The sequence below is a fragment of the Amia ocellicauda genome, chromosome 13 (assembly GCF_036373705.1).
Source record: "Amia ocellicauda isolate fAmiCal2 chromosome 13, fAmiCal2.hap1, whole genome shotgun sequence".
Taxonomy (NCBI): Eukaryota; Metazoa; Chordata; class Actinopteri; order Amiiformes; family Amiidae; genus Amia; species Amia ocellicauda.
The window spans coordinates 13,546,999-13,563,163 of NC_089862.1; the positions used below are offsets into that span (position 1 = coordinate 13,546,999).

General features: G+C 37.6%; 1 protein-coding gene across 3 annotated transcripts in view; it reads left to right on the forward strand.

Moving 5' to 3' along the window:
* Positions 1–880: 880 nt before the first annotated feature.
* The window catches only part of palld (palladin, cytoskeletal associated protein), a 100,781-nt gene continuing 85,496 nt past the window's right edge, over positions 881–16,165 (forward strand). For 2 of the 3 annotated variants that reach the window (XM_066719961.1, XM_066719962.1), the window contains exons 1-2: positions 882–1,026; positions 4,341–5,345. In XM_066719961.1, the coding sequence (XP_066576058.1) occupies positions 4,342–5,345 (1,004 nt within the window). In that variant the 5' untranslated portion in view covers positions 882–1,026; position 4,341. Of the gene's footprint in view, positions 1,027–4,340; positions 5,346–16,165 lie in introns of all 3 variants that reach the window. The other variant, XM_066719963.1, reaches the window with a different exon arrangement.

Below are 16,165 nucleotides of genomic sequence, written 5' to 3' on the forward strand. Positions count from 1 at the left end.
CTCTAGTCCTGCATTTCCTAGGTAGCTATTTATGAGAGGTATAGTTAGAGGCAAGGGTCAGAGCTAGGAGGGGGAGAAGTGATTGAGAGGAAAAATCATAAGGAGAGGGAAAGTTGTTTGGCATAAGATGGTAGGAATATGCCATGAAAAAAGCTGTCCAGCCAGTTTCCTTGGCAGAGGGTGATAGACTCAAATAGTGTTGGGAAGAAGTTGGAGGTGATGTGGGTACATTCAGGAGATGGCTGAGAGGCATTCAAACATCTGTGAAGAAATTTGAGGATGGAAGGAGTAGGATGATCTCTTACTGTATGCATAGATCAGACTTAAATTCTGAATTGAGGAATATTTACCATTTCAGAAAGGACACATCCACAAAATAATGAATTACTGAACCCGAATCATAATTGTTTTAGGTGAGTTTGGTTCACCACTCATTATTGTATTATTTCATGCCCCCCCCAATTTATTATAAATGATAGAACATTATTAAAAATAGTCAACCTGACTGTGGGCAGTTTCCCCTTGCTTATGGAGGCCAGAGGGAGGGAGTAAAGAAAGATAGCAGACGTGTTGTTGAAGATGCTCAGCCGGGCTGTTGAAAGCTTCCGTTTTATAAATACTCAACCATCTGATTAATTTACAAAGAAACAATTTAAACAAACAGTTTATTTAAAACAAAACAGTTGTGGTAATATTGTTATTGGCACCTAAATAACGTCTTTTAATTGCTGTTCATTATGAACCATAGTTAAGGCACTTCACTCGTTACTTTGCCCGTGTCTCTTCTATCAAAATTCCAGATACAAGCACTTGGATGAAATATGAGCACAGCTACCAAATATAGATGACATGGTGAAGTCTGTCACAGAGGACAGATGTAGCTTGCAGGCCACACTGAACTCCCGGCTTGTCGTGGTCTGCTTTCTTACTGACTATCAGCAGCTACACTTTTTACTTGAAATAGTTTCTTATACTAGATCTTGCACTGGAATACTGACCTCTGACTACAGGCTTTCAAAGTGGAAGGTAATGTGCAGTAATTTTAATTGAATTCACCTAGTATTTACAAGATTTAATGTGAAATTATTAAAATATGTATGAATGTATATTGATGCCTAGCTGAAATATGTTTAACTTGGTGGATAGTTTCAACAGTAACCATTTTGAAAGTTAATGAGATTCTTTTGTTGAATTTGTGTTTATTTATTTTCATTTTGAAGAGTATCCCAACTTACCAAATGCATAGAAATGCACTTTAGGAAAAAGATGTAAAATCAATGTAAAAGGTTACATCTAAGTTATTAGATCAGAATAAATATAAATCAACATATCAGTCCTGACAATATCTGGCAACTAGTATAAACACATATGTAGCCTTATCTGGTTTTAATTTAATCAAAATAGAATTTGTATTCTTTTTGGAACAGAATGTTGCTATTATTTATGCTGTAAACGATTGTAAAATCTGTGAAATTAAAGATTTAATGATAGATGATCATATACAGTGACAAATAACCCAAGATATTGGAGAAATACATTTTTTATTGTCTCATAATAAAATCAAGTTATTAAACCACATATTTTTCATATGCATTTAGCAATATTTGAAAGTATAATAATAATCATTATCACCGTCCTTATCATCATTAACATTAAAACATTGTGCGTTTTTTTTTCCCAACATTAGTACACAATGTATAACATATGTACGACATGACAAGCTATAACATCTCTACAAAGCATACATTTAGATATGCTTTACAGTGAACAACAGTAAGTCATACATAGTTAAACTAAATATTAGAAGACAGCAATGAGTGTGAACGTAGACATAATGAGAGAAATAACAGAAAATAATATGGATAATATGGCATACTCAGTATAGCAAATCTATTCTCAGTACTGTGCTTTGCTTTTTCATATTGTTCTAATATGTGCTTAGTGTTCTCAACAAGGCTTTCTCATGGACAAATCAAATTTCTACATCAGTAATCTGTCATTTGAAATGAATTGAACAGGGCCATATTAATTATAACAGGAACCTCCGAGCCATGACTGTAATAGTTTTAAAAATAACAACAGCTGGTAAATATGACACGGCACTGTAAGAATGTCCAACTTGCTCTTACAATGTTGGAACTTTCTCGTTCTCTTTATTTACAAAATGTGTGTGTGGGGGGAGTTGTGGTGGCTTGTAAAAGTGAAAAATGTTTAAGATGGTATATATTGAGAGAGAGCGAAAAACAAGCATATTGAAACAAAACACAATCAAAGATAACACATTTTTCAATGAATGGAAGTGTAATCCTTATAATTACAATGATTAATGTAGTGCATGATTTCTGTTTGAGTATAGTGACATCTTACTAGAAATATACATGTATTTGTGTTTGCAGGATGTTATTTTAAGTTGAATGATTAAATTAAATACTAATTGCTCAATATTTTATATAACAAACATTCAAATCTCATTCTCTTTAGTATAAGTTCCTCAGTTACTGGTTATAAGAAGGGGAGATTATTTTGTTTTGAGCTGAACAATTAAACTTTCTTTAGAGCTATTTCCAGGAATATGCTTTTATAAGTTGGGACCTGTGTTTTGCATGACTTTTTAACAGTATTTCAGTTGTGCAAATCAAAGAGCCCTTATCAGGTTTTATAAAAACTTAAATAAACCTAGTAGATGTTTACTACTATCTCAGTCTGTTTGTATTTGGGGTAGGGGGGAAAAGTTCTTAAACTGCATTATGAAGCCAAACACAGACATTTACATTTATTTCACAATTAATGTCTGCCAATGCATTGATAACTACTTTAATTATGAACCTGAATTGCCTTTACAGTCAGTGTAATTGTTAAAGGTAATGGGGTATTTGGAAAAATAAATAACATTTTAAACTCTAATGATACAATTCAATAGTTTACAAATGGATATTCAAATAATGACCTAGATGCATGTAAAAGCAATGGAAGTAAAGTCAAGCTGCTTTATAGATTAAACGAAAACCTCAACTCAGCAGCCAACTGTAAATAACAAACCCAGTGCATAATGGTGGGTTTCCATTGGGAAGCAGGAAGAGGCTTTTGGTAAATAGAAACCCAACATCAAGTACTGGGGTTGTAATTCACAGTTAATGAGTACATGAAGGTCAAACTTGTGATTTAATCCAGGCCTAAGTAAATAATTTACATGCACTACTTTCCTTAACCCATGTCATATCCTGGTAAACTGGGAAATATATTTGTGGCGAGTCTGTTAAATGTTTGTGACATGTAAGGTGGGATCATAAGGTTTAAAAAAGAAAATAAAAGTAGTTTTTTATCACCCCCCCAAAAAAAACACCAATAAAGGGTTTCTTATTATGTTTTTATAACTAGCTTTCGGTTTCTGTTAATTCTAGAACCTTTGTAACATTTTAGTCTTAGTATACAGATATAGCATAATTCATATATTTTTTTGATTTCCATAGACTTTCTTCAAGTACCTGTAATTTAACTTATTTAAAAACTGGATTTTAATAGTTTTCCTTTCATGAAAATCCATGTTTTGGTAGTTTTTCATTAAAGGTTAGCATTAAAGTGTCTTCTGGAACACATCACATTGGATCTGTAGTGCCCACAGTGGTTTTTATCAGACTCATGGATATTGTAGAAAATGTTGGGAGCCTTGATATGTAATGATAATACTAAGCAATCGTTTAACCAGGATAAAGGATGATGGATATGTCCAATGAAAATGTAATGTGATCCAGATTTGTGATGATGAGATAAAATGACACCTGCAAATTGGTCCTGAGTGAGCGGTGCTCAGTGTCCAAGCTGAATCTGTGATTTCCCAATAGTGTGGACAAGATGTGAGTTTAGTTTAAATTCTGCAGAGCAAATCCTATGTAGAAAACAACAACAAAACACTACAACAGATGTCAGATGTAGACCAGTCCGATCCCAACGAGGGAGAGCGGTAATGCTGCCCAGTGTGTCGACAGATTGCCGACCTGGAATATTTCTCACAAACCATTACACTGCAGCACTGGGGACTGCTTGTGCAGCTATGAATGTCTATATGTGAGAAGTTATGGGTAGAAGAAATTACTATGCACAAGCCAAGGGAGGAAAATAAGTATGACAGAGGTGACAATTTCCAATAATCTGTATTTATTTATGATGCCATGTTTTTTTAAATTATATTATCTATAGGTTAATGAGGTCTTAACTGCTTAGATTTTATTTTTAAATTATATTCTAATGAAAACTAAATATTTTGATCCCACTTAACCTGAAAACTGTAGTCTTTGGAGTCTCTGTACGTTCTAGTGGTCTAACATGGCACTGTATTCCAGAATGCAGGACGGGAACTGTGACCAGACTGTCCCTCTGTCTCAGATGTTGAAGGAGGCGTACTCTGCCGAGAGAAGGGCATGGGAGGGTGTCAGCAACAGTACGCCACCATCAGAGGCTTCCTCGCATGGGGACCTTTACTTTGACACATTAACAGAAGTGGAAGGATCTGATGGAGACTTCTCTGTGCTTTCGGCCTTCCTCAGCCAGGAGGAGATCAATAAAAGCCTTGATCTCGCCCGAGAGGCGTTTTCTGAAGATGACACCGAAGATTCGAGCTCCGATCAGCAATTTTCCTATTTCTTCAACTCGCCTTTTCTTAACATGACTGACAATGCATCCGCTGTAGAGACCAAAACTGCTCCTTTTGTGGAATTACATACTTCTCAGGACACACTTCACAATTCCCCTCAGACCAAACCCCCCTCCTTGGATCATTCTGACACCAGCACTCCCTGTGGCTTCCATAGAAACCCCCAGTTGCCAGTAGCCGCAGAAAAGGAGCTCCGAGATTCACATGATATGTCCAAACCAGACAAATTAAAATGTCGTAAATCTATTCTTCCTGAATACAAGCAAGACAAACCAAAACTCGTTCATCAGGAGTTGTACCAGAGTAATACTGCATCCAAGAATGAATTTTGCAGCAAGGCAGCCTCTTTTATAGAGGAGCTCTCGTCCCTGTTCAGGGGCTCTGCGAAAACGGAGCGCCACGTGGACGATGACTCCTCATCACCAGACAGCGGGTATCTGTCCCCGAAGAACCCCACTGTGCCGCCCAGTACCTCAGCAGAACAGCTGGGCAAAGTCCTTCCCCAGCAGCCGCCGGTACTGAGCTCTCTCTCAGCAGAGGCCCAGGACGTGAGTGCCCAGCAAGACAGGAGCAAACTCTCTGGCCCTCCCACACCTCCACACTTCACACAGAAACTCAAAAGCCAAGAAGTGGCAGCAGGAAGCCCAGTGCGACTGGAATGCAGGGCTATAGGAAACCCAGAGCCATTGGTCAGGTGAGTTACCATAGGCCAGTATGTTGTGAACTAATGCCTTGGCTGTTATTGTAGGGTGAGGTTAAGCTATTGTAGGCTGATACCTCAAGACAGAAGAAAGAAAGAGTCCATATATGGGATTAATTGAAAGAACAATGAATATGCATTACAAGTGTAACAGATTATATTGGCTACTGAATAATCAACAATATAAACTATGAGTAAACGTGATGCCCCTTTGTCAGGCCCATTCAATAAAATTCCACCACACCACTTGACCTTGAGGACAACTCCTAGAAACAACAGGAAGGTTTGTTATCAATTTAAACACGTTGACCTCATCCCCTGAAAGTGTCAAGGCAAGGATAATTAATTGTTATGGGAACCAAGTGTCTCTATCTGCTACAGACTTCCCAAGACACAGAAAGAAAGGCAAATACACACAAGCCCTGATTTTGAACACATCCTATTCTGATGGAAAAAACGAGTTATGTATGACTTATATGACTAAAAAGACCAATCATGGGGCTTTATTTTAATGTGTAACATTTTGGCTGCAAACCAGAGATTAGCATCTGTCACGTCTAAACAATACTTCCCTTATAACACTGTTTCCGATTTTCTACACCTACAAAATAATTAGTGTTGTGGAGCAGTGGATTCCCTCGTTGGCCATTAACTTACAATGTAAGTAACTTTACAATGATTTTTCTTTCTGAATAATTCACTTGAATGTTTTCCCTTTCCATGTCAATGCCTTCATTTGAAGCATGTTAATTATTGGCACTAAACTGCTCTGTAGCAAGCTTTGCATTCCTTGTGTCCTGTAGAGTCAAGCAAGCATGAAGAAAAACTTTGTATACTGGCTAGCTGTCAAAAAAGCCAAGCCACAGATGTCTTTGGCATTGCTGTTTGAATTCGAGGAACACTTTGACTAAGGGCAGATTGAGATACCCCTAGCCATTGTGATGATGTCCAGGCCTGTTGTGCTGATAAGGTTGTGGAGGTTAGCCCCAGAAAAGGGGGTATGTTGAAAGCCCACCGGGAGCCACTGCTGTTGGGTGATTTGCTTCTGCGGGTGACGGGGACCACTCTTAGCAGCTGAACAAAATGGAGGAATAATAACTACCCCCAGCCTTGCTGCAGGAAAGAGCTGTGGCAAACGAGCATGCCTTTCCAGAGCTACAAGGGGCAGCTTCTTTTATAAATAGCCATCAGTCAGCAGGACCTCAGAGAGGAATCCTGGGAATGTGCTGATGCAGCGTTTTTAGACCGTTCTGTTGCCGCCTTGTCGTGAATATCTAGGTATGGCTTATCTGCAGAAAACCGGTCCATTTTCACCTCTCCGAAACCACTTCGCTGTCACAGACACTCTTGGTGCGAAGAGATACCAACAAGGGGTAGAACATCTGTGTTTTTCCATCAGTGTCAGTTTCTATATTTCTGTGAAGTGTAAGATTTTCTCTGCCAGGGATTACAATCCTTTACCTTTGGCGTCAACACAAAAACGAATCTTGACTTTGGATTCTTTCATTAGTTATTAAAAGTAATTACTGTCTACATTTCTCCACACAATGTAAGAAAAAAAACCCATGCTGGATATATTCCCATAGGGAAAATATTGAGGGTTATACACTAATGATTTATACGGCAAGCCAAGTTATCATTTAGAGATATCTTCGAATGCATTTTAAGATATCTTTAAATATTTAAACATCTTTAAATCATTTACAGATATCTCTAAATGAATTTAAGATATCTCATGTAATTCCATTTACAGATATCTGAAATTAATTTTAAGATATCCTTAATAAATGTGAAGATATTTTTTTTCATTTCAAGATATCTCCAATTCATTTCAAGATATCTTGAAATATATTTGAAAATATCTCAAAATAACTTCCTGTCTATTTCGATATATATCTACAAATCATTTTGCAATCTGCAATATCTACCTGTTCATTTAGAGATGTCTGCAAATCATTTTAACATATCTGTAAATGACTTCCGGTATGTTGGTTGAGATGATCACTTCCTGTTTACTCATTAGATACATATAAATTAATTAATGAGTGACAGGAAGTGATAATCTCAGGCTATATACAGGAAGTCATTTGCAGATACCTTAAAATGCCATAGACTTGCCATAGATTTATGATTGTATCAAATATTTTCAACATAAACCTAAACTACACAGGAAGAATTTCTAATTGTATTGGATTTGCGGGTAACACTTCTTAATAATTAGCACCAATTGTTAATAAATGAATGTATGAGTCCCACAGGAATAACATGGACCCCTCCTGCACTTCCACAGAGATCTGATGTTCATCACATGTTATCTCTAACATCTAACCTAGTCTAACCCTATCCCTAACTCTGACCCTAACCTTGTTACACATGATTAACAGCAGAACTCAGATTTAATGCGTAAGGTTTTCATGTGTTATTACTGTGGTATTCATACATCACTTGATTAAGAATTGGTGCCATTGTTGTTAAGTGTGTCTGGGTTACAAACACTATCTGTGTAGGTGTTTTTGAAGAAAAGACGTCACCATCTGCTTTTATTGTTATAACTATAAATAGACACCAGAGGGCAGTATACTATATGAAATTCCAAAATGCTGCGCTCAAACTAGCAAAAACACTTTTGAATCATACATAATTCCACTTTACTTCTGACTATTCATTTAATTGTGTAATTAATTCACTTTAAAATCTAATTTTGAGTTAACCCTGCAACTACCCCTTTTGTTGATCTATTTGATGTTTCAGTTGTTTGTAATTTTGCATTAAACGTATTTTGTTTTACACACAAAATATACATAAAAAGGTAGAAAACATTCAGGTATAAAATGTAACGCATCCAGACAAAGGTATTATTCTTCACAGTGCTCGACTCTTTACCTGGTTGTCACTGTTTGTCTCAAGGGGAGTTTTATATCGTTGATTGTGTTTACTGCTCTTCCTGAGAAGGAAGCTTGGAGCAGGTTTCAGGCTATGATGCTGTGTATTGCTCCTGATCACAGGGGAAAGTGCCAGCTGAAGTCTTTTTGTTTTGTTCGTTTTTTTAAAGTCTCAAAAGAAAAAAAAACTATTGTGTAAAAAACACTTCTTATTGCTAAACCAGCCTGGGAGAAAGCTGCTGGCCGTTCAGCACAAATTCAACTTCTGACGTTCCCTTTTGCAATTAGCCTACATTTTGGGTTTCTTCTTCGGTACAAAGCTGTTTTAAGGAAAAGGACTTTTGGGTCTCATGGGATAGCACAGCAAACAGTTTAAATTAACTGGATTTATTCTCACCACTACCTTGCTTTCCTTGTAGGGTTGTAAAGGTCTCATATTTAAAAGATGTAAAGTACAGAAGGTCTACAGTTATATTTAAAACTCACCCCCCCAGTGGGCCAGCAACAAGATATGTCTTGGTGGAATATTGTCAACTAAAATATCGATGGAATATCTAACGTGACTGAAGTATTTCAGCATTGCAGTGTAGCCGACAGCAGCAGGACTAAGTTTATACAGAGACTGTGTACAAAAATGGAAACTGGATAATTGTAAACAAGAGAGTTGGCCTCCGGTCTCAATGTAAATATTCATCCCATGCAAGCATTATTTTGTTACAGGCCGAATCTAAAGTTTCAATCACTGGGTTCTAAGGTTGTTGTTTGTAAGCCAAACTATATCATGATTTAGAATTGTTGTTCTAGACTGTGGACACAAATCTGGAAGAGCATAGACTTCATTTTGTTTGCTAGGAAAGGCTTTGGTCTGTGTTCGTTTAATATGAGTTTGTGTCTGCATCCACATGAGGTAAAATACACATGCAGTGCCATTGTGCTTTGAGCACAGATTGGTCCCTATCCTCCAAAGCATTGGTGGTTTGGATCTGATCTGTTTCATTAGCCGCCTGTGACCCGGATTCCCCCTTGGGATGCCACACAATTGGCAGAATGCCCAAGGCTCTGGGTGGGTTCAAAGTCAGACGTGGTTTCCTTATCTTGCCACTCATCAATTTCACCAGTACAATTCTTCTCAGTTCCATATGAGATTTACAGTCTGCTTTCTTAGTGAAAAGTCTTGAAGATTTATCGACCAACAGATCCTTCTAATACATTTGTCTTTATTGAAAAATAATATACTGTTCCAATACGTAGCTATACAAAATGATTATTCCAATACACAGCTATTACAGAGCCAAAGATTTCCCAGTCACAAGAATTGTATCTCTCTTTTGCTGTGAATCTATTATCAGTGCTTTCTCCAAATTAGAGGAAACAGGTCAACAATCTCTGGCTCTGTCAATTGATAACAGCTGCGTGTGTAAAATCAGGCTGCAGGACATTTTCAGATGGTCTCTCCTCTCGCCATCATTTTAAACACAGTGCACATGTTATTCTGATGTGTATCATAGGTTTTCCATTATTGGCTTAGTGAGATCGTAAATGATGTTCATGCTGTATACAAATATATAAAGAGAAAGTGTCTTCCTATAAGTCTTTATTGTTCAGTTTATCTTTGAATGCTAAATGTTAAACTTTGTCTGAAGCCTACTGATTCCATGTTAATTTTATTATTATCTTAATAGTACTTGACAGTAAAATGTATTATGCCTTGAATTGCACTGTATTATTGCACTTTGTATTGTCTCCCTGAACAAGGGCATCTGCTAAGAAACAATAATAATAATAATAATAATAATTATTAATATGCAAAATAATTCTAATAGAAAGAAGAAAAAGCTAACTGGACATTTTGGACTGGGTTGTCAAGGCTCTCACAGGGTAGGTAGGTTCATATAATACCAGTGCTGCTTAACTTTGCTGTAGTGATCAAACGTAATCCCCTCCAAAGACATGCTAACAGAGACCCACTTAAATTTTAGTCAAGCTCTAAAGAAAAAACAGCCAACTACTATCCTACTTCTTCTTTGTATGGTCCGTACCTGGATTCTGAGGACATCTGAGGACAATCACCTTGGTTTGAGAAGTTTTGTAAGCGAGGAGTAGCTGCTACTCTTTCCCTTGGGTGAGACATTTCAAACCAATGCTTCCATGTGGTGACTAGGTGGTGCGTGTGCCTGTGCATGTGTACGCTTAATTGAGTAAGTAATGCTTCACTTCTTTACGTCCACCTCCCACAAAATGGCTGTTGTGAATTTGCCTCAATGAACTCTACACTTCGTGAGTCCCCTTACACCTGTAAAACACTATGGAATCCAGCTTTTAATACCCCATGTGCTCCATGTGTGCTACGTTGCCAACTGCTACTACTACTGCCACTCATGAATAAAGCAGGTGTACAACACATGTGGTAATCGTGCTTATTGTGCGCGTTTTACATTAATGCTCTTTAGTGAATGAGGCCCAATACATTGAACAAGGAGGAGATGTCTAGTTTCATTTTCCGACCATTATTCCTCGTCTTGATTTAATTGTGCATGAACCTCTATTTGCATTATGCCCAGTTTGAGGCTTTTGACACACATGCAAAAGATTTTAGACCAGAAACCACCTTCTCATCAAAAACCTCGACTAGCCGTTGCTCGTTGTGATGAATTGCAGCGGCCGTGCCAATATTTTGCATACAATCTGAGATCCGCTGATATTCTCAGGAAACGGGCATTCCTGTCATTGCCTGCAGTGGATCAAGGATGATGTTATGAAATGATTAAAGTTTAACTAGAAAGGCATTTTGACACACATGTTTACTGCCTGGTATTTGTAAATGTTTATTGAAGACTGTGTTTGCCAGGTTGTACAGAGGGCCCATTGAAATGCCTTTTTCAGAAAATGATGGGTAAACAATACAACTCGATACACCCCTTTGAGGCCATTGCATTCATGAAGTAGTGCAGAAATGGAAATACGTGTGTGAGTTAAAATCCAATTCATGAAGGTGAGATACAAGAAAAAAACCTACTGATAGAATTGACCACTTTAAATTCTAGAATATGTTGTCTGCTAGATATATAGGTACTGAAGTTGAAACAGAAAACAGTTCAATAAAACGCAGTTACATTCCCACATCTCTTTGTTTATTGACAAAAAAGCAGTACGAGGCATGGTTCTTGTTTTGAGCAAAGCCCTTTATGTAAATATAGTGCAACCTGAGATGTTGCTGGTGGCACAAGACTATATTAATACAGACATTGCTCCAGTCAGCTTCCATTATAGAATACATATGTGCTTAAGTGCTTCTTTCCCTCATTGAAGTAATTTCCTTTTAACTTTTGTCTGTAAACAATGGGGAGTTGTAAACCAGATTGCTGTGCAATGTTTATTTAACAAAGAAACCCCATGGAGATTAAGATTGGTTGTGCACGGGAGACCTTCCAGTACTTGGAGTTCGTTGCAGTTGTCTATTTCAAGTACTGACTGATCCCAGCACTGCTGAGCTGCTGAGATTTGATGGTGAACTGTACTGTAACATGGACAAATACTATGTTTGGTTACTAACATCCAAACAGAGGTCAGAATGGCGCTGCGTGTGGTAACTAGTCACTGCCTGAGTCATTTGATTAAACAAGTAATGCTGCTATAACACCTTTTCCAGACAATATAAAGATCTTTTCAGGACTCTGGTTTGAAACATGATCAGCATGGATTGTACTCAGAGGTGCCACGTTTCCTCTTACCGAGCTATTCTCCTGTCTCTCCTTTCAGATCGATAGGTGGGTCACGTATTTTCACACACATACCGGTTTCCTCTTGGATTTTTATTGTTTCCATTGTGCCTATAGACTTTTTGTATTAACCAATCTCTGAGAATCTGGGACCCATGTCATGTGAGATGGGTGCTGTAGAAAAGTGTATCCGAACCCTTTAAAACTTAAGGCACACCTATTTAATCTGACAATTTTGCGTGGCTCGCCAACCCCTCCTGCTCACCCACCTGCACACTCACCCCCATTATAAACTTGCAAATAAAATATAACTTTCGGTGAGAAACCTCGGCTTCTTTGATACACAGACTCATTGGATTATTTTTCTTTTTTCTTTAGTGTGTCTTTTTTCACATGTCCAAAACAGCCAAGATTGTATGCCAAGGTTTAGAGTACTGAATAAGTCAGTTTTACCAACAGTTTTAATAGTCAACCACTCCAGATATATGGAAGGTAGAAGAATATTCATTACAATTTAACTGTGCAAAAACCAGTCTTGGTTTGTGAAGTTTTTCTTTCATGCCTTTGGAAATAACCCAAGACAGGAAATATTCTTAAAACAAATTATCAAATTACATTAAAGATACTGTATGGAAGTGAAGTGCATGAGGGCTTAATTGATGTGTTGGGTTTTCCTGAACTGAGATCCTTTTATTTGAGATTGGCAACATGATATGTAGACAGAATACAATATCCAAATAAAGTCATTTAAAATTAAACGATTTACCTTTACTAAACTGCTGTATATCAATTCTGTGAAGTACTCCTGGAGGCAATGCAAATACAGTGTTATTACAGGAAGAAGCTGTATCTACTGTTGGGCATATCAATTTAATTTTAATTATATGAGCAGAACCTTAGTCTTTAGTAGTATTTCAAACAAGTGGTAATACATTAACAAATGAACATTTATTTCATTAAAAAAATAAAAAATGCTTTTTAGTAAATTCTTTTTTGATGTTAAGTGTAAACATCCTGTTGTTTTTGTGTTGTTGTTGTTGTTGTTTTGAGTATTTGGCAATCAATATACATTAACCTTTATTTAATAATAAATTGTGAAATTATCTTGCATTCAGTTTTCAGCCTTAATCCTGTGCAAAGCTTTCTTAGGAGTGCACAACGCAGGGTGTTGTAGCGTGCAATCAGCTGGGGGATAGCAGTTAGGTTTTCTTAAATTGTGGGGTGTACCAGGGGAAAAGTAAGTGGTGATTGTAAGTTAATGTATATGAAAAAAGAAAATGCAGACAAACTGAAAATGGCAGCGTTGATGGTTTGCTTCTGCAAGTTAAAAGGGAGTTTAGTGAATCACTCCTTTGTCATCCCTTTGTTCTCATTCATTCAAATTAAAGGTTCGTGGAGACCCTTGTGATGTCATGACTTCCTCAGAAGCTCTGCTGTTTGCTGCTGCAGATGGAAAAGCAATTGAGACCTGGTTATCTGAGCCAGCTTAGCAGGAATGCATTAGCAGTCATTCTACAAAGACCAGGGAGGCACAGTTAAAAACCCAAGTTCTTCCCCTGGATACGATTAAGAAACAAACCCAGCATTGTGTTTTAAATGCACGTCTAGTATTTAGACTGGATTTTACAGTTGTGTAGTCTGGGGCTCCAGAGACCCAGCTGAGATAGTTTTCCACGTGCCTGTTTGGAGATGGGGAAATTGGATCCCTCATCTTAACATTTCATTTTGTGGTATAGTATTTGTAAGAATACTGAACTCCGCTTTGTTTCAGATGAGAAGAAAAACAGAAAAACTATTGTTTATGGAAGTGTTGTGCACATTCCCAATTACGTTTATAACTATCTAGAAGGGACACCAGCCATTTTTAAGTATACAACAAAATTGCAGTCTTGCATGCCATTATTACTTGTGTATGTGTGTCTGTAGCGGTGATGTAAGATTCTGCAGTTTGGTTCATAGGAGGAACTATGACCTACAAATGCACTGTAGAGATTCTACCTTTTCTACCTCCTTAATTATCTTGATAACCAAATTATGTTTGTATGGGAATACCAAAAAGACATTGTTAGCAGTGGCCTCCATCATGCTGAGGTACAGAAAGCTAACATTACACCCTCCATTGGCTGACTGTCAAACAGAGGCAACAGGGGGGGCATGCATGTCACAGCAGCAGATGGAGTGTAAATAAATACATTAATTAGCACTTAAAATCAAGGCCCTGTGTGGCAGGAATTAAATAAACAACAGCGGTGACCTCTCAGGATTGTTCTGACAGAGGGGCCACCTCTCCTGGGCAGCCGGGCTCTGGGGCAGGTCATGGCCCGCTTCATGCTGTGACTCCCCTTTTGTGCGTCTCTGGAAATGTAACCAACAAATTGTCAAATTGTCAGCCAGTCAGTCCACAGGTGGTTCCAGGCTGTTCATGCAACTTTAAATTACTTCAAAGTGCCCAGGCGGGATCATGTCACAAGCCAGATGTGAAGAAGTCACAGAGCCTTTGTATATCCATAATGGTTACAGAATAATGAAGTTACTCTGAACTCCACCTCAGGTACAAAGTCTTATCTGATTCTTTAGCCTTGTCAATGTCAGGTTTTTATTAATTTCAGTAACGGGTATTTATTTATTGTAAATGAAAATTTCATTTGAATCCGATTTTGCAAAAATACATTAGTTTAAGTGTTTTTTTCACTTACTCTGGAGTTCAGTTGTTCAAATCCCTTCTGTCTATTGCATTGTGACCTAAAATGTCAGTCAACCATAATCAAATGCAAAGTGGAGGACAGACACAACTCACTTTTGCTCTTTAAAGTGCCTTGCAGTGCAGAGAGATGGATTAATCCTGTCAAATCCTGTCAAATCTTGCCATTATTGTGGTAGTTTTTACTGTATTGGAATTACAAAGCTGAGGAGATCTTGTGAAACAGTAGAAAAAGTAATCATGGTGTGCCTATTGACAGGAAGGAAAGGCTTTTCAATCATTTTCTAAGGAAAGGTGTCTCATAGTAACTTTCCAAGGCTGATAAATTCACTTTATGTAGTCCTTGAAAATGTCGGTATTGAGATTAAGTGCAGCTAAACAATAGGCCACCTTATCATCAGGCTTCAATCAAACAGTCGGCAGGCTTATCGACAAAACACAGGTTCACTCACATTGATTTAAACTTTTGGCAACCTCTCTCGATCACATAGCAACCAACTAAATATTGTGCTTTTCTAACTCAGCAAACCAATAGGAAATGAGGTGGGAACCCAAGCTGACCTTAATGTTTCATGAATGGCAAAAAGGAAGGGCTGGCTCTCAGTGGAGAAATACCTCTGATCTATCTAACATGGTTGTGCTATTGGAAAGATTTGTGGGATTGACAATGGACAGACATTCTTAAATACAATGTCAAGGTATGGCAAAATCAAATTATTTTAATTACTGATTATTCAATCTAATATATTTAACTGATACATCTTTAAACTTGCAATGTCAAAGTGAAAGTTAATTGTTGCGTTCATTTTTTGGTACCTTGCATTATTATTGTGATGTTTTTTTGTTTTTTGTTGAGTGACTGTCATGATAGCAGATATCTGAAAGGTGGAGTTCTAAGATGCTTGTTATTTGGCAGATGATGTGACCATTACAAGTCTTACTTTCAGCAAAGGAGTAATGCATGTCATAATCTCAGCATCATGGGATTCTGACACAATTAAAGCTCTATATAACTGCAAGCGGGGGCGAGGCCACCTCATTAGACCACCATTCATTCTGACTAAAGACTTAGCAGGGTGGTAAAGTGGACTACTTGATGGAAAACAGTTACAGCAAGTCTTCTGGCGCAGGAAGGCCAAAGTGGTCTGAAGGGAGTATAGGTAGAGATGAAAGTCTGCAGATAGCTAGTTGTAGTCAAGACAATGGTAGGCAAGAACCAAAGTCTTGTACTGGATGTGAGCTGAGATTGGGAGCCAGTTAAGGGAATGGAGCAGTGAAGTAACATGGGTGAATGGTGTGGTAAAAAATAGAGAGATCATGAAAGGACAAACAGAGTGAGGGAAAGAAGAGAAGATCTAATTTGGAAAGGTTAAGTTTGAGATGCAAAAGATATTTGAATGGCAACATAATGCAAAGTTTGAGAATTACTTTCCTAATTAAATAACACACTTATATTTACAGAAACTGCCTAAATATATATAGACAGCACTTCAAAGTCCTGCCAAAGTGCAG